Consider the following 25797-nt stretch of genomic DNA (forward strand, 5'->3'; position numbering starts at 1 on the left):
CCAGGGACTTAGAAGCATACCATATTATGAAGAAAGCAGCTTTAAATCCCTATTTGAAAATTTTGTCCGTAATTTGGGTTTTTTTTTTAATGTTTCTTTATTTATTTTTGAGAGATAGTGAACAGGGGACGGCAGAGAGAGAGGGAGAGAGAGAATCCCAAGCAGGCTCCACACTGTCAGTGCAGAGCCCGATGTGGGGCTCAGTCTCACAAACCGTGAGATCATGACCTGAGCTGAAATCAAGAGTCAGATGCTTAACTGAGCCACGCAGGTGCCCCTTGTCCATAATTTTGTAAAAGTTGTTGGTGGCTGTGTTGTCCAAAATGAAGTGTAAATAAGAAGCCTGATGGGGGAAGACTTTCCACAAAGCATCAGCCCTTATTGTCGAAGAAGGTATCATCGTTCTTGGCTCAGCAGTAAGTGAGGCTCAGCATGAAGGCACAGGCTATGTGTTGGGTGGGTCAGGAACCCTACCTCTCTGACACCTGCTGCATTGAGTTCCTCTATCATTCTAGTGGGTCCTAGCTTTTGAGCAATGGGGATGATTTATTTAATAAGTATTGACTGAACACCTGGTATATGCTGGGCCTCGGCCCTAGTGATTAAAATGGGAACTGCCCAAGTACCTCCTTACTTTCTTAGAGCTCACATAATATTGTCACAGGATCCGTTTTAGATCCTTTGAACTGGAGCACACCTAAGAAGTAGTATGGATGACCCTGAGGTGAGTCAAGAGGATGTTGCTGCTGGCTGCTGCCTTGGAGGCCAGCTGAGCCCAGGGCTGTAGGTGTTCACAAGTAGGGCCAAGGTCACCTCCATGCCAAGGGTGTAGGTATTAATCAGACCGTGGGTCATCGTGCACTGGAGTCGGTCTTCTGGGACTGCAAGGAGGGCCAGAAGCTGAGTTCTGAAAGAGTTTGAACAGGGGTGTTGTTAATTTGGATGTGGTCCTTCCAGTGTGTTTCAAAAACTGTCTATCAGTCATGCAATCTCCTGCTCTCACCTCAACAGCTTTCATCTTTAACAACCCCCTCAGGGAAATGAACTTCATTCTATACCAGTGACTGAGCAAAGCTTTCCATCTGTCCACAGTCTCCCAAGTGTGAAGAGATGACTCCTAGATTTAAGGACCTAGAACACGGTTTGAAAACCCCTACTTACTCTCTCTATACTTTTCATGGTTTTTGTTTTGTTTTGTTTTGTTTTGTTTTGTTTTGTTTTGTTTTGTTGGAGTATATTGATGACCTGTAACTTCTTACTCATCTGGGTTTCCAGAGTTTTCCACAAATCCCTCGGGTTACATGAAAATACATTAAATAGTAGTGTAACTCGTTCTTTTCTAAGCACCTATTTTAAACACAGAATATAATATTTTTGAGAAATTCTTAGACCTTTGGTTTCCTCTGGTCCTGGCATAGGATGTTCTTCACAAGTAATTGAAATGTTGAATGGGCAGATGAATTAGTATAGATGAAAAGACTTCATTTTCTATTTTGAGGGTTTAACTTTGGCCATCACATGTACTTGATATTTATAATCTATACATTGACTTGCTGTTCAGCAGATATAGAACCTCTGTGTGGCAGGCATCTTGTGAGGTACATGATGGAATGAGACAGACAAGATCCAAAGAAGCAGGAGGATAAGCCAGAAGAACAATTTAGGAAGCAAGATAATATAGGTTATAAGTGCCAGGAAGATGGTCAGGGGCACAGAGAATGCAGCTGAGTAGTTCAGTGGGGAAAAGAACCACCAAGAAGCAGTCCATCCTAGGAGGTGATATTTGAGCTGAATGTGAAGGCTGAGTAGAAGCCAGGCATGTGGGGAGGAAGTAGGAAGCTTGGAGGAAGAGAAGTGCTCAGCACGTTCCAGAATCAGAGAGGAGGCCAGCATGGTTGGAGCCAGAAGCAAGGAGACCAGTGGTATGTGCTGGGGTGGAAGAGGTTTGTGGGGACACGATTTTATGACGCTTTTTGGCTGTGATTGAAGGTTTGAGTTTGATTCCCTCTCTCTGCCTTTCTCTCTCTGTCCCTCACATGCACGACGTGCGCGCGCACTCTTGAAAGAAAGAAAGAAAGAAAGAAAGAAAGAAAGAAAGAAAGGATCAAAGTAAGAAAAAAAGACAGGTTTAAGCTTTAATTCATATGGAATTAACTCTACCTTTGCTCCAGTTTTGTAAGAAACCATTGATAATTGCATTTGAAGTTCTTTATTTCACATGGGACATTCTTCAGAGTCCAGACACCTGGATATTTTGTCCCAAACAAAAGTTGTTCCATATGTATCTTAAATCAGAAGGAGTAACTTTGTGGGAAAATAACTGAGCATTCTGTGAGGCTAGAAAAGCCATCTCCTTGTTACCTGTAAAATATAGAAATGAAGTATTTGGTTTCTGATGGGATTATTTTGCACCTCCCCCCCCCCCCCTTCAGATTTATCAACTTGAAAGCTTATGGTGTCTTTGTCAGTTAACTTTGGTTTTGAAATCAACTTTGGTTTGGTTTTGCAAAAAAATAACTGATGTGGAAAATATTCCCTCTACAGTCAGAATTTTAGGCTTGTGGAGGGGGCAGAAATGACTGGGGCTGCCAGCCCTTCTGACCTGGATGCCCGGCCTAGTTACCCTGGAACACGTAAGCTTGTCTGGGGATGAATAAATTATGACAGTTGAAATAATTATGATGGAAAGCAGCTGCAGAGAGAGCAGCTGACAGTCGGGGCTGATTTGGCCTGATTCTGTCACGTCAAAGCATGCATCTGTTTGGCAGGTTACATGAAAATGCTGTTTGCAAGAGGTCTGGTGTGATTTGCATCCCCCTACCACCGCCCCCCCCCCCCAAAAAAACCACTCATAGCCTGCACGTGACCTTTTTGAAATGAAATGGTTGAGGCAGAGCTCCATATTGACTCTGATTCGCATGTTGGATGTACATGTAAGATTTCAGTTGAGCAAAAGTGTTTTTGGTTCTGAAGAAGCTACAGATTGGAAACACTCTTATTTCCGCATGTGGGTAGAATAGTTTCTAGCTGGCCTTGGCGTTTGGTCACCCGCAACTAGGATCACTGCAGCATCTCAGGCTGCTGGACAGGTTTAGTGCGTGCTCAGGTTAATGCTCTGCTCTAACCATCTTGCACTTCTTAATCTCTTCACGAGGAGCCTCCCATTTTCATTTTGCACTGGGCTTCACAAATCATTTAGCTGGTCCTAATCTCAGTGTTGGTCTACGTTGTATGTTACAACCCCTGGATCAGGTTGTCATCTAAGCAGGGTTGGACGCTTTTTCTGGAAAAGGCCTGATGCTGAATATTTGGGGCTCTGTGGGTAAACTCAGCCACTCGAGTTCTGTTATCGTAGCGCAAGAACAGCCGTAGACAAGGGGAAACGAGTGGGTGTGGCTGTGTTCCACTGACTCTTTATAAGAACAGACAGGAGGCGGATGGTCTCTGATCCTGGGGCCATAGTTTTCCACCCCTGATTTAAAGGACCAGAGTGGAACCCACAGTGACAGCTGAAATAGGGACCTTGTCCTTCAGAAGTTAGAAAGTTCAGTCGCTTTTGGCCAGCTTTGAGGTATTCTGAAAACCAGCCTCCAAACAATTCCTGGAGAAGGTCAGGCTGTTTGGGGTGCTTCTGTGACAAACCATTATTCAAACGCCCCAAGCCCACACTTCAGCTTCTTCAAGGTGGTACGGTTATTGCATTTGTCAAATATGAACAAATATGGACAATAAAAGAAAGGTACACTCAGACAGTGAAAATAGAATGCTACGGTGATGAGATTGTGGTTTTTGGGTTTTAAAGATTTCTTATATTCGACAGAGAAGAAAAAAGAGTCTGGAACAAGGAGACTAGCCGCATATAAAAAGTAACCTTATTGAATGGGAAAGATGGGTATTCTTTCAAATTGTGTCAAAAAGTTAACTCCTGCCAAGATAGCCTCGTCGGGAATGTTCTGTGATGCTTTGTGGTCCAGCTCCTCATGTGTCCTCTGCCTTAGTGTATATGGAAATGTGTTGTCTGGAGTCTTTTCCCTAAGTGATAAGCAAAGGTTTATTTCTTTTAGAGTACAGATATAAAGAAAATTATCCAAGGAGCTGATAAGTCTTGATAGAAATCAATATACAATGGAAATTTATATATTGATTTCTTCAGGAGCAGAGAAGCCATTTTTCATTTAGACAAACGTTCTGAAGGAGGAATCTAGTTAGGGGCTCTGGAAGCATTATTGTGGTTTCTGCTGGCGATGATCAAAGTATAGATTTGTTTCACTTTCAGATAGAGTCACAAGAGATTGATAATCTTTCCACAACTTTCCTCCATGCTCATTCCTATGAGATATATGTTTCATTAACATTGTGGTTTCAGATGACATGAAAACGGAATATGAACTAAAGTCATTTTTAAAGTACCATCTGTGATGATCAGAACAGGGGAAAAAGAAATTCAGCCAACTCTGTGTTATTCACAGGATCATTGCCTTAGGTTCTTACGGACATGATCAGGAGTTAGGAGGTGGGGGGTTCTTTGTTCACCCTGTTTAGTTATTCATTCATTCTATTCATTCATTCAAAATCATTTACTGATTACGTGGCACAATGTGCCGGGCAGTGGTGAGTGAACACTTACACGGTAGTGAGTGAACACAGTAGGAAAGTTCCTGCTCACACAGATTTTACTTTTTTGTGGGGTGGAAGGAGGAACAATGACCAAGCAGGGTAGCGTTAGATGGCTGCAGGTGTTGGCAATGACTGGGTGGCCTGGAAGGGTTTTTTGGAAGTGGTGACAATAAGGAGGAGCCTTCCCATGGGAGACCTGTGGGCATAAGTCATCCAGGGCAGAAGGTCAAGGCATGTGTATGAGAGAACAGAAGGATCAGAGTGTGGCTGGAGCCCAGCGGGTTATGGGTGAGGCAGGGGGTTTGGGAGGGGATCATAAGCAGGGCAGCAACAGGATAATCGGCTGCTGTGCAAAGGATGAAACCCTCAGCCTTTGCCTGGGAACATCATTTAAACCAAATAGAGCACACTTACTTTTTGTCACCAGGTCCAGCAGTGGTGTAACCAAAAATCCAATAGGATAGAGATAGGAGCGGAGAGCTGAGACCACCTGTCTTCATCGAGGGCTGGGGTCCTGAGGAGAGCCCCTTAGCTGGGAGGGAGGAAGGCTCGGGTGCCTGGTGCCCTAGAACCACACAACAAAGGAGGAGAGACCTGGCAGGCAGACCCTCAGGTTCCATTTGTAGATGTACCACTCTTTAGTGATGGGGGTTTGAAAGTGAAAGTCCTGGAATCTTGGTTCTCCCACACAGAGTTAACCGTGTAGCCTGGCGATAACGTGTGCCAAGCACAGAGCCTGGGTGGGCAGCACATTCAATAAAATGGGAGCTGCTGTTGTGATTTCGTTATTAGTCAGTCATCGTAGCGTTGATGTCTGTTTTTGCTGAGGTATCACTGAGTTTACAGAACATCAAGAGTACTTGTATCTAGATGGAAGTTTCCAAAAATCAAATGATCAAATGTCTTGGCTCTTAGTGTTAGCTATGCTAGCACTCCTGTGTGCGCAAAGAAAGGAGGATTGGCTGTGTGTAGTGATAGCCCTAAATCCTCTTGGAAATTTAGAAACAGATTTAGGAATGCGCCTTACCCGAACGAGACCCTGCCCACGGCTGGGTGCGTGCGATGGAAGAGAATTCACCCACAGACTCACCATGGTGTTAACTGGGAGTCTTGTCTATATCTTCCTGGTACTTTATGTCCTTGTGACACTTCTCACATGGAAACCACTTCCCTAATATAGACTGGTCTTCTTCCCTCTACTGTGTCAAAGCCAGAGAGGAGCCTTCTGAGTATTCTTTGTTTCTCTCCCTCTGCTTTCAGGAAGGAAGCCAGACCATGGTTTCACAGTTTGGGTATAATTTACATAATTCTTCCCTTTGATTTTGCCCTGAACTTTAAACCTTGAAACCGTAACATGGCATGAGTTATTTCTCACTTGAGAAGTAAGTGTAAGTTGTATGTGTACGTGTGTTCTGTCTTCACAGATACTCAGAGAAGCAAGGTTGTTTTGTTGTTGTTTTACTGTAGCACAGCCCAAATGAAAGCAGACCTTGTTAATTCTTGCTGTCTTCAAACAGGGACTTAAAAAAAAAAAAAAAAAAAAAAAAAAACGAAAAAGCCACCAAAAATTCATTTCCTGTTGCTCTCAAATATCCCTCTTTCCCTCATTAGTAAGCTGACTGGTAACTATTGTGTCTTCTCTCCAGTGGCATGAGAAAGTCCTTTGTTTAGAAGAATGTGCCTTGAATTTCAATAACCTTACACCACTTTAGATCCTCTTCCTCACACTTAGTCCTGTTGGAACTCTGACTCCCTGCTTCTGCAAGTTCTGCAGGCTAACAGGCTGCACGGTGCTGGGGCGCAGGAGAGGGAGGTGGGGAGCAAACTAGCTGGCAGACCAAGACACACTCGACAAAGACAGGTGCTTCTGGCACCATTTGGTCCTGGGAAGGACAGAGCCCTTCCCGGAGCTGAATTCCCTGAAATTCCAGACACCAGATGGTAAATTTGCATAAATCCAGAATTCGGTTCAGAGCTCTTTTACCTGCAGGATGTGGATTTGAAGGGGTCTGTAAATGAGTTTCAGGGGTTATTGAACCTTCTCCCCCATCCTCCTGAGGTTGTGCGTAAAATTGTGGGTCCATGCACATTTCTTTCTGGAATTTTTTCATCAGATTCCAAAAGGTTGCAAGATCCAAATCAGGTTAGGAGACCCTCTCCACAGACCTCCTGGTTAGTACACTGCTTAGTATGCATGTCGAGTCCACATTGGATGTTCTCACACCGTGAGCCTTACGCGGATTAAGGAGTATAACCCTCACAGCACTCTTCGGCGGTTAGTGCCACTATTAGTCCCATTTTACAGATGAATAAACTGAAGAACAAAGAGCCTAAGGGCCTTGACCAAGGGCAAACAGCCAATAAATGTCAGGGAGGGAAGAAAAACAAAAACAAAAAACCTTGAAGCTGGGAGAAAAAATAAGACAGCCAGGTTCAGGAGTTGATAGGAAAGTTTTCATAAAGTTTCACAGTTTTTGCTTCATTGTCCTGTGGCCAATGCTGGTCTGCGCTGGTGCTCGAAAGGCACCCAAGGACCCCCCAGTGATGAAAGACGCGTCAGATAGTAGCATGAAACAGACTTCTGTAAAAATGGAGCGAGAAGCACGCTGGCAGGTCTTTGCTTTACGTGCTCAGTTTGTGAAAAGTAGAGGGTGTGTGTCACATATGAAGTAGGCCGCTGTGCTGGGGGATAGGCGCGTCCTCCTCCAAAAGCTGGAATAGGAATTGTCATTCTGGTGTGCTGTTTATTTTGAGGAATTTCCTATTCATTTGGATGCCCAGTTACACATGCCAAGTAGTTCTGTTATTTCAGGCTTATTTTAATGAAAACATTGCCAATTACTCCCACGTTCATTTTCCCAAGAAGTAGCTGCTGAGAGCATACTGATCAGGCGGCCTTGGGTGCGTGGCTGGTGTGGAATTAATCCCGGAGTTGAATTCTTCGCACTGCATCTCGTACAGTGAGAAGGGAGTCAGCTTGTGCCTGAGTCTACACTTAGCCTCCTGGAAGGATGCTCCTCATGCAGGAGCCCAGCTCTGGGCTGATGTTTCCTTCTTGGCAAATTTATAAGGTGTTAAATCAGTGAAGCAGCTGCCGCTTTGACTCTTCTGCGTTTTTTGAAAGACATTTCAAAGATCGCTCTCAGGTCCCTATTTGTGGCAGGCTTTTACTTCCATACTCAAATCAAGCAGTGTCTATTAACCCCAAAAGAATGGACCTTGGTAAGAGTTTGCAGTATCATTTTTCCAAGTTCCACCTTCAGGGGAAAAAAAACTCAGTGGCTACATATAGATGCTGTTTCCTTAAATGAATTGCTAATAATGGGTCTGATCTAATCTAATACCCAAGGCTTCCATGGTAATTATACCCAAAAGAAACAGAGTGTATTCTAAAGTCTCTAGATTGAACATTATCAGGCAAAGCTTTTGCCATACAGTAGGCATAGGCTTTTTATTAAGAGTAAAAAATTAAAAGCTAGCCAGGGAAATGCTAGTGGCTCATTCTTTTTTTGTTTTTAAGAGTCCAAGCTTTCTAACAGACCCTTTTCTGATTAAAAAAAAAAAAAAAAATCTGAGCACGAAACCATCTCATCTGAAATGAGAAACCGAGACTCAGAGAGGTTAAGAGACTTACCTAGTGCTCAGTGTGGGACTAGAACCCAGGTCTTCGGATCCTTTGGTGATGATCTGTAATTACGTCCATAGACTAACCTTGACAGAGGGACACGAGCAACAGGTGAGTTCCCCTCAACCTGTGGTAAACAGTGCCCAGCCAATCTGAGGAGAGGGTCCCCAGTGATTTCCCTTCCAATGGGAGACACTTCACTTCCATTGCTGCCCAGCATGACCCAGCGGAGACATGAAACCGGCAGATGACTCAGTGAAGATAACTGGAAGGAAGCAGTTTATTGCACTTTGTTACACGCCGGGTACTCTTGTACCCACACCGTCTCATTTCATTTAATTCTCATGATTACCCTGAGCCACGTGTCCTTCTCCCCTTTGCACTGATGAGGAAGCAGTTTCGAAGGGGGGGCACCACCTAACACAGTGTGCCTGGCACATAGAGGGAGCCCGGGAAAAAGAGACGGTGAGTAACGTACCCAGGGGAACACAGCTACCGGAGGGGTCTGAACACAGCTCTGTCTACGTACTCAGCCTAAAGGGCCTCTCTTGTGAATTTTCAGCCACCTTCTCCCCCCAACAAAAGTTCACAGGCCAAGGAAAAGGAAGGAGGTTCCCCTGTGCATGTAAAGCCCCAGGTTCTTTGCCAAAACCTTTGCTCCTGTCTTGAACACCTGTGCGTGGTAACCCTCTGAGCCATTCGGGAGACAAACCGTGAGGTGGTTCTACAGGACCGTGAATGAGGAAGGGGTGCCCATCATGGGTACAGTGTGAGAAGCCTAGGATCAGAGAGTCCTGCCGACCCACACCAAACCCTAACTTCATCATGTACTCGCCGTGTGACCTTCATCAAGTTCTTCAACCTCTCTAAACTTGTTTACCTTTTTATCAGTGAGAACGGTAAAACTTACCTCATTGGGTTGCTGTTTGGGCAACACAGAGCCAGAACTCAAGAAAGGGTAGCTGTTGGGGTGTCACTGTGTGGCAGTCGCCTATGTTACAGTACTGTCACCCGTGCTTTGGGGTGCACTGACTACAGTGGGGTCCCTGAAATAGTGAAGTAGATATTTACACATCTGTAGTACAAAAGTCACTTTTGTACTTATTTTTTTTTTGTGCTTATTGGAGAATATTCAAACAAATGTATTAAAGAAAATGCTCCGTAACGCCCTCCCTCCAGATAACAGTTGACGATTTGCATGTTATGATGTTCCAGATATGTTACTATGTGGATATTAAAAAACACACTCCAACTTTCTTGTTTTTCGTATGAGACCGTGTATCTGCAGTCTGGACGGCTTGCTTGTTTGATTTCCCACTTGATAGATAATATGTCACGGTCATGGTTCTGTGTCAGGATGCAGAGGTCTGTCTTTCGGCTTCATGACTGTGGTTCACTGCCCTGCGTACTTGCTGTTTCACACCATGATTTGAGCTCTCGTGTCTGCAGGGTCCTGCTGGCCGCTCCGTGACCCTGGCCGCGGGGCACCTGAAACAGCAGGTTTCTGCGAAGGTTGAGTTTCTCCCCTTCCTTCTGGTTATCTGGTGCCTCCTGCCTCTTCAGTCCGCTTGCTCTGTGTTTACCTGCATGCATGTGACCCATCTAGAAAGTCTGTGGTCCTCAGGCCCTTTCAGATTGGCTGTGATAAGACCAAGGGGATGGTGGGCTCTTCGGGTCAAGAAGTTAAGTGACTTCTTTAGGGTCACCCTGGCAGCACACGACAGCTGAGCATTCGGCCCCAAACCTGAAGTTTGTTCTCGTCCCTTCTCCGCTTCCAGTCCTCTCTTCCCTGACACATGATTCCTCCCCCTGCCGGCCCTCCCACATCCCACCTCTGCCCTTGACCTTCTGCTGTCTCTGCTCACTCCCGCTCTGTTGCCTTCTCATGATGCGTTTGAGTGAACGTACCTAGACTATAATGTTGTAGTTCAATTAATAGAATGTCAGAAGTTAGTAAAACAGGTAAGGCTGTATCCACATCATTGTTTCTGTACATTGTTTATTGGGAGCAGGTGGGGCTGGAAAATGAAGATAAGTGCTTTGCCAGTGTTTACCGCAAACAGTTTCTTGTATTTGACTGTGATATTTTAAGCTTGATTACCTCCCCCGGTTGATATGTTGCCTCTAAACTCAGCTGGCATCTCTTGGCTTCATCGTAACATGGCTCGAAATACACACTTCTGTGCGACAGAGCTCGGCTAAAATAAGCACCGAAGGGCTATTCGTTGCAGCAAAGTTGGGAAAAGGGATGGGATGTCAGCGCTTGGAGTTGCCGTTAACGGGACTGTTTTATTTTCTGGATGCCGTGTGAATGCTAACGTGTTGTTTCTGCTCTGTTCCCTCATGCCTTCCCGGATTCAGAGAGAGGTAACCAACCGATTTTCACTTCTCCCTCTTCGTGGTGTCTTTTAAGTGTTTGGCACAGCTCACTCGCTTTCTTCATGCCATATTGCCACCCCCACAGACGTCGTTGTCTTTGAAAAGCAGAACTGTGTTCTGTTTAACCTTCTGTCGTCATCATTCTTATGTGTCCTCACGTAGAACAGAGCATGGAGTTGCATCTGGGCCCCCGACCCTCTGTTGCGTTTGGCCCTGTTTGGGGAAGTCGATGGGCAAAAGTGATGAAGGTGTAACGGGAACGCGGTCACTTCGGTTATGGCTGGGAGGGGTCGCAGCCGCATGCTGGGGAGTAAACGTGAGGAGAAATACTAACGCTGGGTCCCATGTCGTATCAGCCTTGTCATGCTTCTTGAAGAATTAATATTAGGGCTTAAATTACGTATTCTCTGGAGTTTCATTGGGAAGGTTTGACTGCAGGCTGGTGGCCAGAAGGACTGACTCCATTTCAATCTCGATTATTAGTCAAAGTATATGGATTCTTCTCCTTTCCCACATCTAGATGAACAAACTCTGGAAAGGGTAAAACTCTGAAGCGAAAAGCAGGTGTTTGTACCTCAGGTGTGGGTGTGTTTCCAGCACTCTCAGTGTCAACCGGCCCATTTGGCTGACTGGGGCTTTAAGCTCCACACTTTATCACTTAATTAAAGCTCCGTTTTTGATGGTAGAAGAAAGTTTTCAAATTTCTCTTTAAAAAAAAATTTTTTTTTAATGTTTATTTTTTTGGAGAAAGGGAGAGACAGAGACAGAGTGTGAGCAGGGGAGGGGCAGAGAGAGAGAGGGAGACACAGAATCCGAAGCAGGCTCCGGGCTGCAAGCCGACAGGGGGCTCGAACTCACGCACCACAAGATCATGACTTGAGTCGAAGTCTGACGCTTAACCGACAGAGCTACCCAGGTGCCTCTGAAATTTCTCTTTTTGAAAGAATGGTTGTGGTTACTGCTTGGCAAAGTGAAGAGATGTAGGCAGTCGCCTCTTTGCATTGGAGTCGATTTCAGGGGAGCTCCCGCCTGGTTGGGGCCGAGCCGTCAGTGCTCAGTGGTGAGGAGAGGAAGGGAGACAGCATCGACTGAGTGGGCAACACTTCCAGAATCAGTCTTCCCGAGAGTATGGTTACAAGAATCTGCAAACTTGACTGAATCTTTAATTATCTTTGAGGAGGCTGTAACTTCTGGAGGTGGTGGAAGCTTCCAGAGGATGAGGCATGGGAGCTCCCTCATCTGAAGTAATGAGAGGGCCTGTCTGAACCAATGGTGAGGATATTTTCAAGGTGTTCACTAGCTCCTGCCCCCTCTGTATTTATTCAGGTCTCCTCTCTGGAAGCTCTGAATACGAATACCAATTCTGGTCCACCAAAGCCACCTTGATTATTTGCAGATGGTAGAATTTCAAATCTGTTGACACAGCTTATATGTCTCACGGAAGTGCCTAGTGAAGGATTCCCTGTGGACAATGTGTGTTTACCCAGGTGATGAGTTAGTGGAATGCCCTCTGAACGGGCATCCCAGGAACTTCGCGTATTTGTACTTAGCATCTGCTTAAGCTTGCGAAGGAGAAAGAAAGTTGAGTTTACAAAGCTAGAGCAAGAGCTTTGTGAAATTAGTGATGCCTGCTGATGTGCCAGTGGGTAAAATTAAAAAAACAAAAAATCGTGTGTGGGTAACATTCTGATTGGCCATCTAGGAGGATGGCTTTCTCATCCCCTTTCTTCCTCTCCCTTCCTCCCACCCCCAAAATGAGATTTTCAAAGTCCAGTCAGAAAATAAGAGCATTGAGGGGCGCCTGGGTGGCTCAGTCGGTTAAGCGTCCGACTTCAGCCAGGTCACGATCTCGCGGTCCGTGAGTTCGAGCCCCGCATCGGGCTCTGGGCTGATGGCTCAGAGCCTGGAGCCTGTTTCCGATTCTGTGCCTCCCTCTCTCTCTGCCCCTCCCCCGTTCATGCTCTGTCTCTCTCTGTCCCAAAAATAAATAAACGTTAAAAAAAAAAAAGAAAGAAAAGAAAATAAGAGCATTGAGGCAAAGAAGTGCAAACAGTCTTGAAAACAAGACTCCTCCTCCCTCCGGGCCCTGTGCAGGTAACACAAAGTGGGGATAAAGCCCTTGGTCATAAAGGGCTTAGACATGTAATGTTTGCATCAAATCTCTTTGTTGCTATTTGTCTTTATTTGCATGTGGGTCCTGTCCTGTGCAGTTAAAGCAACTCTGGCTTATAAGATTCTACAGAAAGATAAGCAGGGAGGAAAGCGTCTTTATATATTTCAGCAAGTCTTAATATAATTCATATGAATGCAAATAATTATGAAAATATCACTCTTGGATAAGGAGACAGGATTTCAAAGGAGGCTTTTTTCTTTGACTTCTTTTTCCTCATTTATAATGACAACTCCCATTAATTGAATGCCAGCCTTCACAAATTCCCAGCATCAAACATGTTTTTGACCTGAGCAAACACAGATTACATGGAAGGCGTTATCTTTTTGTGGAGACTGGGTAAGGACTGCTAGCAGCAGAGATTTGGTGAGAGTCTGAATGGAAGGGAATCTCCTAGAAAAGAGGGGAGAAAGTCACTCCCAGACAAGCCTGGGCTGTACTTTAGCTGACAGGGTCGGCTCGTGTGGGGCTGCTTCAGAAGGCAAAGTTCGGGGGGCGCCTGGGTGGCTCAGTCAGTTAAAAGCGTCCGACTTCGGCTCAGGTCATGATCTCACGGTCCTTGAGTTCGAGCCCCACGTTGGGCTCTGTGCTGACAGCTCAGAGCCTGGAGCCTGTTTCAGATTCTGTGTCTCCCTCTCTCTGACCCTCCCCCGTTCATGCTGTGCCTCTTTCTGTCTCAAAAATAAATAAATGTTAAAAAAAAAATTAAAAAAAAAAAAAGAAGAAGGCAAAGTTCGGTCCCACAGGCCAGAGTTGCAGAGAGGCAAATTTCAGGTCGTTATTTAGGAAAAAATATGTATGTTGGCTCACCAGGAGCATTGCTGCAGTGGAACAGGCTGATTCAATAAGCAAATAAGATTTCATATCACTGAAATATCCTAGGTACCACCTCTCTGGGCATCTGTAGACGGGGGTTTTTAATGTTAGCCTGGCTAACCTCTAAGAGGTCGGAAGGTGCCTTGTAAGTTCCTTTTGAGGAGAGAGAAGCACAGAAGCAAATTCCATTTATGTAAGAGGGTTGTGGGGGAGAGAGGGAGGAAAAGGGTGAATACTTCTGTCTTGGCTCTTTTTTAATAGAACCCATTTGAATAAAGAATCATGTCTTCATTCATTCCATAAAGATGGATTAAGCCCCTACAGGGTGATTAAAATGCTGTTCAACTGAGAACAATAAAAGCATTCTTTTGTCCTTTTTCCTTGCCATTAAGAAATTTGAGGCTGTCATGTAAGATTCTTAGCGCTGACATTTTTCCCTGGCAGAACTGGAGGCTGGTCCTCTGGGGGAATAATTACCAACGAGAACAGCAAAAGGAGTAGAGAGTTGGAAACACAAGGGCGCCGTAAACAAAAGATGAAAGGTGCTCACTTCTGTTCAAGTTTAAGGAAGGGGCACAGATAGCTACGGCTATAAGCCTTCCACTTCCTGGGGGCTTTCTTGCTTTTGTTTTATACAAAAGGGACTTATTAAAAAACCAGTAAGACATCACTACATCATGACACTGTCACACTGGGCTTTTAACACAAGACTTGCTCTACCATACTGGGTGGCGGGGGCGGAGGGCATCACTTCCTGGTTTTTAAAGGAAACACTGTGATTCCCATGACCACACAAAATAAATGTGTGGGGAGCAGGGGACTGGAACAGCGCCTCTTTTAGCAAATGGCTCCTCATCCAGCACTGTAAATGGAGCAAGCTGGAGCAAAGGACAAAACTGGTTCTTGCTGCTGAGTGTCAGACAGCATGTCTCAGACATCTGGAAGACTCTGTTGGAAAAAGTAGGAGCTGTGTTCTGACTGGACCTCAGAGATCATTTGGACCAGCTTTGTGGTTTTAAATGAGCGCGCCAAAGCCCTGGGTGGGTGCATGACCACCAGGGTACCCGGTCGCTGGGGGAGGCATAGAAGCCCATCTGAGCCGTGGAAGCCAGGTAGCTGTATAGCCCAAGGGCTACTGGCGGCTCTGAGGAAAGAAGGGGGGATGGTGGGAAGTGGCAGGAAAGCCATTGAGGGCTCTGTAGGCAAAGGTTCCTAAGATGCCCCAGCAGCGGGCTGACCCTCCGCCTCATGCAGTGTCAGAGCCACCTTGGGCCCTGCCTGGCTGTGTGACCCCCGGTGGCACCTGGTGCTTTTTCTCCCAAATTCCCACGTGGCCCTAGGCCCATCACAACAGCGTAGGCTTGCAGTCTGTCAGGAACACTATAGCTGTGGAGGTTTCTTGTTCCCCTCAGGACACAGGAAGATCTCTAGAAAAGGTCGGAGTGCTCTTACATGTGAGCATAAGGTCTCTTAGAACCCTAACACTGATTGGAAAATGTCTCTCTGAAAGGCCAAGTTGGACGATGTCTTGATCATTGTTGAAACTGGATGATGGGACATGGGGAGTTCATGGACTATCTCTTCTACTTCTGTGCGTGTTTGAGAGGTTCCAGGATGAGAAGTTTAAGGGAGAAAAAAATAAGCAGATGTGCTGTGTTCTTTTGTACTCAGGAGGTCCCACACTCCTCAGTCTCCTAAAGCTGGGACCACTCCCTTCTCCAGGGAAAAGGCCCAGGACGCCAAGGTCACCACAGAGTTCCCTCCCTTCTTGTTGGTTGCTAAGACCGAATAGCCTGTCTCCTGCTGCACAGCCTCTGCAGCCCTGGAGACTTCTCCTGAAACCCTCTTTTTTGGATGCCTTTGGGACCAGCTTGTCCTGGGCTTGCCCCCCTCCCCAACACTTTCTCCACCCTTTCATTGGGCCCTCCTGCCTCAACCGGGCCTTTTAATGCCTTTCTCTTTCGGTCCAGGCTTCGTTTTGTCTTTTCTCATTCTCTACACTCTCTTCTGCTCTCCTGACTACTGCTGCCCACAGGTCCATGTTTTTAGTCCAGACCACAGGCCTGAGCTCAGGGACTAAGCGTCCACCTGCTTGGTGGCCCTGGCCACCTGGAGACCCTCAAACACCTCACACTTCCTGCCCAGCATGGAGCTCATGAGCTTCCTTCACCAAATCCCTCTCCTCCCCCCACCTCGATGTGAGGGCACTTAGTTGGTCCAGCAAGGACCCTAGAGTTATTCTGGGTTCTCCCCTCATCACACCCATCAGTGTCAGCCGTCCTTCCAACACCTCCCTTCCATCTGTCTCTTCCACCCTGTTCTCACAGATGCTAACTTAGCCCGCATCAGGCTCATCCTCTGCTACTATGTTGACATAGGGGGGTGCTCCCTTGACCCACTTTGTTCCACCCAAAGAAAGTTTTCAAAACTGCTCTCATGTGGGGTCACATGCCTTACTGCAAGGCTCAGATGGCCAGACTGCTGATTGGCCACACATACAGCCTCCCTGCAGTCACCCTTGGCCCCTTACCACACCACTCTGTGGACTTTCTTACTTCCATGCTTTTGCTTGTGCTCACATTGAATCTTCTGTGAACTGTCCACTACCCTTCTTACCCTGGTGAGGTTCTTACTATACTAAAAGATGCAGCTCAAATCTCACTGGACGTCCGTATCATTAGACAGTGGGCTTCCGAGACTGAACCTTGTCTCTGTTTGCATCTCTGGTGCCTGACACATAATAGTGCCTCAGAAGCTATTTGTGGAGGGAATTGAATATTTTTTTAAAAACAGAAGTCTTTAATCATGTCATAGTTTAGTTAGAACATAAAGCCAAGTGGCAGCCGTATTAGTCCAATTGCTGCTTTAACAAATTACCACAAACGGTAGCTTAAAGCAACACGAATTTATCCCCCTACAGTTCTGGAGATCAGAAATCTAAAACGAGTGTCGCACTTGTAATCATGGTGTCCATGTGGTTAAAGACTCCAAGAGGAAGTCTTTCCAGCTTTTAGAGGCTGCCTGCTTTTCTTGGCCGGTGGCCCCTTCTTCTGTTCTTTCACTTATAAGCAAAATTCCTCCTTCTTTCCCTTGTAATTGTGTTGGGCCCAACCAGATAATTCAGGATAACAGCCCCATCTCAAGATCTTTAATCACATTTTGGCCATGTGAGGTGACATATTCACAGATTCTGGAGATTAAGGGTGAGCATCCTAGAAGGGTCATTGTTCTATTCCAACAGCCTTTTCAGAAATCGGATGCTGGAAAGCCAAGCTTTTTTTTTTTTTTTTTTAATTCTTTTAATGTTTGTTTATTTTTCAGAGAGAGACAGAACACAAGTAGGGGAGGGACAGAGAGAAACAGAGACACAAAATCCCAAGCAGGCTCCAGTCTCTAGGCTCTGAGCTGTCAGCACAGAGCCTGACACAGGGCTCAAACCCATGAACCGTGAGATCATGACCTGAGCCGAAGTCGGACATTTAACCGACTGAGCCACCCAGGCGCCCTATGGAAAGCCAAGCTTTTGAAACCACCAGTTAAGCAACGTTTGGGTTTCATTCTAAATAATAATGAAATTAGATGAGCCATGCACTTCGTTGCACACAAGGGAAGCTGTTCACCTTGTGTATGCCCCAGGTCTGAAAGAGAGGACTTAACCTGCTTCTGACAGACCTCCGTGTATAGCTTGCGGCTATTTAGGGTGACTCGAGACACACAGATCACTTGACCTCCACAGTGAGGAGAGAATGCTGGTTTTTTTCCTTGGAAGCAGATAGAAAACCTGGAGGGGTTAGTTAGGGGATTCACTCACCATCACAAACTGACAGATTCCTACCTTCCTGATCTATCAGCCTGGTACCTGAGAGGGAACAAGAAAAGACAAAGCTGTAAAAAAAAAAAAAAGAAAAAAGAGGAAATTGTCAGAATCCCCCAAACAAAGCCTTTGGCGGCTGAGCCTCTCCTCTGGGAAGATGTGGGTTCCAGATGGTTGCCTTAGGCATTAATCACTTTCCCCGAAGCCAGAAGAAAATGAAGATTAATAATAATAATTTTTTTAAAAAATTACTCCTGAGGGGTTGCATATTAAAGAACAGAGGGCGTGGAGCTGAAGTTTGATAGGATGATCCATTGCTTATTGATAACGGCTTGTTTCATCCTCCTTGGTGGTAACCTTGCACTTGCAGCACATGCCGGCCGGCCAGCAGTCCTGAAGAGCAGGGTGGACCTTGGAAGCTATGCCATGGAATATCAGAGCCAGACAGGAAACTGGGAAACCTTTTTTTTTTTTTTTTTTAATCCAACTCTGTCACTTAGAGATGAGGCTAGACTCCATGCCCGAGGTTGTATAGCTCAGTGGATTCAGGAATGAGACTGGAATCGGGGTTGCCCGAATCCCGATACGTTGGTCTCTGACATTGCCTTACTATCTCTGGAGAGACAACAGACACGTTAGATCTGTGCAAGAACTACAAAAAGTAGTGTGTGGCAAGCTCCTGTCCTTTGTGCTATAGAATTTACATACTATAATAAGCATTTAGACACCAGCAAGGTCCTGGCACCCAGCAGGCTCTTGAGCTGGATGGACCGTGCAGTAGAGGGAGCAGTGCCCCCCTGACAGTGCAGGGACACCAGCGGTCGCCAAGTGAGAAGAGATGCCATGAGTGGGGACCTGCCTTTCCAGAGCAGAGAGGAGAGCTCCTTGGCTGGAATAAGGATGCTGGGAGAGTAGGGGCGACAAATTTTGGAACTGTAGAAATCCACACAGAGTTGTTGGTGACCACAGAACCAAACAGATTTGACCGCAGCTGAACGTAACTTTATTTATTTAACTTTATTTATTTACTTAGAGAGAGAGAGCGTGCATGCAGGGGGAGGGGCAGAGAGAGAGGGAGACAGAGAATCTTGGGCAGGCCCTGGGCTGTCAGCACAGAGCCCAACATGAGGCTCGAACTCACGAACCATGAGATCATGACCTGAGCTGAAACCAGGAGTCTGTTCGCTTAACCGACTGAGCCACCCAGGTGCCCCTGAACATGGAATTTTGAAGGGAAACAGTTGTGCATGGTAAGACACCACGTGTATTCCTTTAGGGTCCATTTAGGAAAGAAAAGAAGCCAGAGAGCTGGGAGCTAGAAACAGGGCTTCCCTTGAGCATGGTCTCCAAAAGTGAGGCCCTCTCTCATTTCTTTTTTAAATACAGTATAAAACCTTGGATTGCGAGTAACCTGCTCTGCAACCGTTCCACAAGACAAGCAAACATTGTTCATAAATTTTAACTTGATAAACGAGCGATGTCTTGCAATACAAGTAGTACATGACGCGGAATGTCACATGATCCCAACTGAGCCAATGGTTCTTGAAATTCACTTTGATAGACAAGTGCTTTGGATCATAAGCATGTTTCCAGAACGAATCATGCTCGCAAACCAAGGTTTTACTGTACCGTGTTGTCTTGATGGTGGTTGAGACCAGAATGGAAAGGCATCAGGAACACAGTGTAGAATAAGACTGTGCTCGGGGCGCCTGGGTGGCTCAGTTGGTTGAGCGTCTGACTTTGGCTCAGGTCATAATCTCGAGGTTCGTGAGTTTAAGCCCCACGTCAGGCTCTGTGCTGACAGCTCAGAGCCTGGAGCCTGTTTCAGATTCTGTGTCTCCCTTTCTCTCTGACCCTCCCCCGTTCATGCTCTGTCTCTGTCTCAAAAATAAATAAACGTTAAAAAGAAAATTTAAGACTGTGCTCATCGGTCAGTCTGGGCCCAGCGCCTCACCCAGACCCACCCCTCAGCCCACTGCCGTGTAGCCTGACGCCTCTGACTGAGGGCCGGCTCACCCTTCAGGAGATCAGGATGCGTGCTGCAAGCCCCATGCTGGAAAGAGAAAGGAACACTCGGTACCTATATGGCCAGGCCTCAACTGGCTATTGGGGATGAATAAGGCACAGATCGTCTTCACAGAGCTTTAATGACTTGTGGGGAATACACGCTCCTACACAGACACCGATGGTACCTGGTGCTAAGTGCCACGTGCATAAGTTGTGACCGCGGCACTGGGAAGGGTGATCTGCTCATCTCCGGGTCCCACGTGGTGACAAGGGCATGGAGACCGTGTGCGCAAAGGCAGGGAGCAGAGACCTGCTGAGAATGCCCGAGAGGTCGTAGGGCTGGCAAGGGGCGATGGGTTCAGGACATTTTTCGGGAGGTAAAACTGGCCAGACAAACACAGGGGTTGGGTACAGAGGGTGAGGGGGAGTCCGGAAGACCTCCTGGTTCTAGCATGGGGGACACCAGCTGAGACAGAACATGAGGAAGGAGAAGGTTGGGGGGAGCAGGTGTTGAAGCCAGGTGTGGACAGGCTGAGGCTGAAGTGCCCTGACCTGGGGTCGGGGTTCGGGAGCCCCCACTGCACATGGCGTGCGATGCAGGGGAGGCTTTTCTGCCACATCTCCACGATGGCCGTGGCCTCCAGTGGGTAGATCCCTGTGCCTTCCCAAAGAAGCCAAGGATATCTAGAAGAAAGCGGCCGTCATGGTCTGTGAAAAGACCACCAGTTCTTTTATTAAGAGGAACCATTAAAAATAAATCCATGTGTGGTTACATTTACAGACAGTATCCTGGCTTAAGCAACAAACACAAAGAACGCGTTGTGATCCAGATGGGGTAAATCTGGGCGTGTACTGTTCTTAAACACTTCGATCTTTAAACCACTGTCCTCCAGTACGAACAGTAAGAAATTTAGTTGTACGGTTGGTTGTTCGGCCCGGTTCTTTTGAGGCCAGGTCTTGCCACAGTCGATATCCTTTTCATCAGCAGAACAGATGCTAACACGCAGCACCAGCTGCACGCCCACCGAGGTGGCTGGGCTGACGATATAGAGTGCCATGCTGCCGCCGTCACCCCGGGCTCTGGAGTGGGAGCCGCGCTTAACAGAATCAAACGCCTTTGACGGGATTTCAGTCTGCGGTGTCTCCTTGTGTCACAGCCCAGCCCGTGACTGCCCGTCCGCTTTCTCCTGCAGCTGTGGGTCCGACGCATTCTCCGTGCATGTGTTTACCCATCAGCCCCTATTGTTCCGCCTCTGCTGTACCACTGCGTTTGTCATAATAGCGCTCATGCACATTCATGCTCTTCTCAAGCCCCTTTTCTCTTTTATAATCATGGCATTTGTTGTTACACTAGAGAGAAAGTTCATCAAGAATTCGGTTTTTCATTAAGGGCTGTAAGAGTTTCCAGGAGTTCAGCACACTAACTTTGGGAAACACTGTAGTTCTTTTACTCAGAAATGAATTCTTTAAAAAACTTTTTTTTTTCTTTAATGTTTATTTTTAAGAGAGAGGGAAACACAGAATCCGAAGCAGGCTCCAGGCTCTGTCAGCACAGAGCCTGATGTGGGGCCCGAACTCAACAAATGGCGAGATCGTGACCTGAGCCGAAGTCAGATACTTAACCGACTGAGCCCCCCAAGCGCCCCAGAAATGAATTCTTAAATCCATGAAATTGCTCCTCCATTTTGGGGTAGCTATTGAAGTTTACGTTTTGTTTTTAGCCCTCGCATACTCTGTTTACCCCTGACATACCGGCTCCTTGCTCAGCTAACATTCGTCACTAGAGGGTGTGTTGGTAAAGTTTCCTTTTCTAACATACTGATACATTTTGTTTGCACAGAGATTTTGCTTACGTAGCAAGAGACAAAGATACGCGAATTTTGAAATGTCATGTATTTCGATGTGACACACCAGCAAAAGCCATCGCCACAAGTCTCCACGAAATCTGTTCCAAGGTAAGGCAGGTCAGGACACTGTGGTCAGTCCCTCTCTTTTTTCTCACTGCCTGAGCAGGGAAGGGGCCGTGAAAGGGCAGGGGCAGGGGGCTTGCCGACCTGTGCATTGCATTCAGGGAGAAGCGAGCAGACCATGTATTTAGCCCAGGAAAAGTACTCCTGCATTTCAGGTGGTGCTCTCAATGGCTCTCCACCCACAAAATGAGCAGAGCCTTTGACCCCCCCCCACAGTTTGGAGGATGGTAGGTGGGCAGAACAGTGACGGGCCAGGTGGTAGAGATGGGTACCCCGAGCCTAACTGGGAAAAGGGGGAAAGGAGTCAGGGCAGATTTTCCAGAGACAGGGCCCCCTGATCTGAGAGTAAACACAGGGAGAAGGGAGGGTGTCTGTGCAAATGCAGGCAGCCGGGAGTTGCCGTGAACCCACACTGACTCCAGGAGGACACATAGCTGCTCATGGAAACTGACCGGCTGTGAGGCAGGGCTGTGGTCAGTGTCTCACACTGGGGAGGTCCTGCTTCCTTAACCAGAGTCACAGAGCCTCAGAATGAGGACAGACAGTCGGGCATCTCGGGACTAGCCTTCCTTCCCTCCAGCAGAGAAGTCCTGCTAGAAACATCCCCACCCTCTGCCTGGTCCCTCCTTTGACCTCCATCCACAGGGCCCCCTACTTTTCAGGAGGCTGTTCTATTAAAATGAGCAGCGCTGACTGTTACAGAGTTCTTTCTTGTGTAGACCTGAAGTCCTCTTCTCTAGAACTTCCGCGTATTTACTTGAGATGTAAAATCTGTAGCAACAGGGAAAGATGCCTGCATCTTGTCTGTTTGCTGGGCAGCCCTTTATTACTTAAAACATTTGAAGCTGTGAACTGTACCTGTACATTTAGAAGTGCTGGACAAGTATCTGTCCTGTCTCCCTCATTTCTCCAGAACCCCCACCCCCATCTCTTTTGGGTCACATGGTTACCAGGCCCCTCACCTGCTTCTGAGCATACTGTAGTTGGTTCCCCCTGAATGAACACAGTGTTCTAAGGGTGAGCCAGTAGAGAAAAGACCATGGGCCACTCTGTCCCTTGACCTCCAAAGATGCAATACTGGGGTGATTGATATTTTTAGCAACCATATCACCTGCCGTCTTGTGTTCAGATAGTGATTAGCCAGGTCCCCAGGACACTCACAGATGCCCTTCAGGCAGGCCTTTCTACTCCCCAAACTTACTTACTGAATCTAAACACCAGACCTCACCGTCACCTCTGCTGGACGTCACCTTTCTGGTTTGAGGCGGATGTCAAGACCCAGCCTCATTACAGCTCCTCTGAGCTAGCCACGCCCAGGCTGTAGCCACTGCTGGGCAGCGGGGACAAAGCAGGTGCCAGCCACATTTCCTCAGGGAGGGGTAGGAGCTGGGACCAGTCGGCTGCTCTGATGCAGGTGACCAGGACTTACAGGATGGGTGCTGGTCCCGAGACCACTGTTTACCCCAGCCCAGATTCACACTGGTGCATCAACAAGCCTGGGCCCGGCTGCACCTGTTACAGCATTACAGCACACTCCCCAGGTGCCATTTTCTTCCTCCATTTCTGCAACAGGCACCGCTGAACACTATTTACATGCCAGGGACTGTTCTAAGAACACAGCAGAGACTAAAACAGAAAAGAAAAATCTTTGTCCTTGGGGAGCGTAAGGCCCCCAGAACACGGCCTGGCACAGAGGACGTGCTCAGTAAAAATTTGATGTTGTTAAACTCAGCCGCCTCCTTGCCTGCTGTCCCGGGCGCAGGCCGAGACAAGGGTGGAGTGGAGCTCTGGAGAAGAAGTGACTTTCGTTCTGTCTGGAATTTTCAGAAAGCTTGGGCTGGGAATGAAGGTGTGAGTCACCTTTTGGGTCATCGAAGGTTGGGCTCCTAAGCCACCAGCACTGTGTAAACAGAAGTGAGAAGTGATGACTTTTCAGTAAAGGAGATGTTAGTGCCCCCAGCAGAAGAGAACCAGTGTGGTAGGCAGCTGACAGATTGAACAGTTTAAGAATAACAACCCCGATCGATAGCAGCTAATATTGCTGAGCACTGACAAAACTGACATAACCTTATCACTGGGGACATAAACGTGCAAAGAGGAGATGAGACACAAGAGGTCAGGTGACTCGCCCAAGATCACACAGCTAGTAAGTAGCGAAGGTGGGATTTGAACTCATTCGCTATCCCCACGGCCCGGAAGAGGGTACCTAACAGCCAGCATTCAGAAGCAGTGGGAAAAGTCCGTTACTGTGCGTGTCTCGCTGACCTCAGTGGGCCAGCAGAGGATATTTGTTTGGGTTGTTTCACTAGAGGTAGGAGCCAGGTGAGTGGAAGAATGAGTTCCAAACAATCAGGGGGCTCTGAGGGCTAGTCGTTCACCGGTTACCCCTGGGGAAAATGAGCACAGTTCTCCATGTGTGCAGTACGGGGGTGGGAAGTCAGGCAGTAGACTGTATGTAAAGCCAGCTTAGCTTGGAAGCAAAGCCCACTCAGACCCTTTACTGGCCGGAATAGCTGCAGGCAGGGCGTCTGTAACCACAAACCACAGTGTGTTTTCCCCCCTTCAGATTATGGCCGAACGGAAGAATGCCAAAGCCCTGGCCTGCAGTTCCTTACAGGAAAGAACCAATGTGAATCTCGACGTTCCCTTGCAAGGTAGGTCAGTGCATCTGCTGTCTTCATGATGGTGCTGTCCATCCTAGTCAAGAGCCAGAAGGTCTCACAGGGCTCCCGGCCGTTTCTAGTCTCCTTAAAAACCATGCTCAACCCAACAAATGCACACTGAACCAGCCCCAGGGAGCCTCCTGTGCGCAGAGTTCATTTTGTGTCAATAGGGTTAGGCACAAAAGGCCAGGATGAGTTTTATTGCTACAAAAAAGGACAAGATTAAAGAATATTGTCTTTAGTGATTTTATAACTCCTGTACAGCCTGGGATAAGAACCAGCTACCTTAAAAATATGTGGATTGAGGGGCGCCTGGGTGGCGCAGTCGGTTAAGCGTCCGACTTCAGCCAGGTCACGATCTTGCGGTCCGTGAGTTCGAGCCCCGCGTCAGGCTCTGGGCTGATGGCTCAGAGCCTGGAACCTGTTTCCGATTCTGTGTCTCCCTCTCTCTCTGCCCCTCCCCCGTTCATGCTCTGTCTCTCTCTGTCCCAAAAATAAATAAACGTTGAAAAAAAAAATTTTTTTTTTTAAAAATTAAAAAAAAAAAAATATGTGGGTTGATGTGAAAAAAGTTTTTTTTGTAACTGTGATGATGCATGTTAAGTAGACTTATGGTAATGGTTTTGCAATATATACAAGTATCAAGTTACTGTGTTAGACACCCGAAACTAACATAATGTTGTGTGCCAATTATACTTCAATAAAATAAAAATATATATATATTGATATTTGGGGGGATTCTGTTTAGTTATTTTTCCTGTCTCTGTGCCCCTTGTGAGTAAATTCTCTCTGGGCATCAACCACCTAACAAATAGGACATCAACAACTGTTATTTAGCATGAAAAGGACAGTAGCAGCTTTAAGACACCAAGAACTAACTGTTCCTGCTTCCCTGCTGAGAAACAAAAGTTGAATGGGGTTTTGATTGACAGAGCCCCTGTGTGTGGCGGAAGACCCGCTGTTCTCCCAGAGCAGGTGCGCCGCTTCTCCCTCTAGAGACAGGCTGTTGTGGCACAGGTGGTGGCTGTGTTTTATGTGTACGTTGGAACCACTGACAAAGATCTGTTGCTTTTGTTCCCTGTAGTAGATTTTCCAACACCAAAGACTGAGCTGGTCCAGAAGTTCCACGTGCAGTACTTGGGCATGTTACCCGTAGACAAACCCGTCGGTATGTGAAACATTTATGTCCTTTCACTGTGCAAGTGTTCGGGAGCTCGGGGGAGGTGTCCACCCTCCCCAACGGGTGCGATCTACTGTTCTGCCCTAGGCTTGAATTAGGCCCTTGCACTGTCACCAGCCACAGCACATGAACAGTCCCAATCAAAAGAGCAAAAGAGGGCGGGCTAATAAGCTGCTCGTCATGTGGTCCCCAGAATACAAGGACTTCAACAAGGCAGACACATAGTTCTGGTGCACCCAGCAGGCCAGAGACGCATGAGCCAGGGCTCTGCCCTTCTCAAGTGGGCCTTCCATCCCTGGGGCCATCTCTGCTTCAGTCCTCGTTGGCCCCTGGGCGGGGAGAAAGGGCTGAGGGAGCCCTCATGCTTTTCCTTCCAAGGTGTGATCCAAGAGCAGCACACACGGCAGTCAGCTCCCACCCCGGGGGCAGAACTTCGTTGCTTAGCCATACCGAGCTGAAAGGAGGCGGGGAGATGTGCCCTTTTCCTGGGCGGAAAAGGCTGTGGAGAAACCTGAACCCTCATGCACTGCTCGGGGGTGGGAAAGTAAGGTGGTAC

General features: G+C 47.2%; 1 protein-coding gene across 15 annotated transcripts in view; it reads left to right on the forward strand.

Moving 5' to 3' along the window:
- The window catches only part of APBB2 (amyloid beta precursor protein binding family B member 2), a 397886-nt gene that overhangs the window by 351228 nt on the left and 20861 nt on the right, over positions 1-25797 (forward strand). For 13 of the 15 annotated variants that reach the window (XR_007151499.1, XM_047855461.1, XM_047855459.1 and 10 more), the window contains 3 exons: positions 21269-21383; positions 23965-24052; positions 25146-25229. Coding sequence is in view for 14 of the 15 variants with exons in the window: in XM_047855461.1 (XP_047711417.1) it covers positions 21269-21383; positions 23965-24052; positions 25146-25229 (287 nt within the window). In the remaining variant the exon portion in view is untranslated. The remainder of the gene's footprint in view (positions 1-21268; positions 21384-23964; positions 24053-25145; positions 25230-25797) is intronic. The other 2 variants (XM_047855463.1, XM_047855469.1) reach the window with 1 other exon arrangement.

The sequence above is a fragment of the Prionailurus viverrinus genome, chromosome B1 (genome assembly GCF_022837055.1).
Source record: "Prionailurus viverrinus isolate Anna chromosome B1, UM_Priviv_1.0, whole genome shotgun sequence".
Classification (NCBI taxonomy): domain Eukaryota; kingdom Metazoa; phylum Chordata; class Mammalia; order Carnivora; family Felidae; genus Prionailurus; species Prionailurus viverrinus.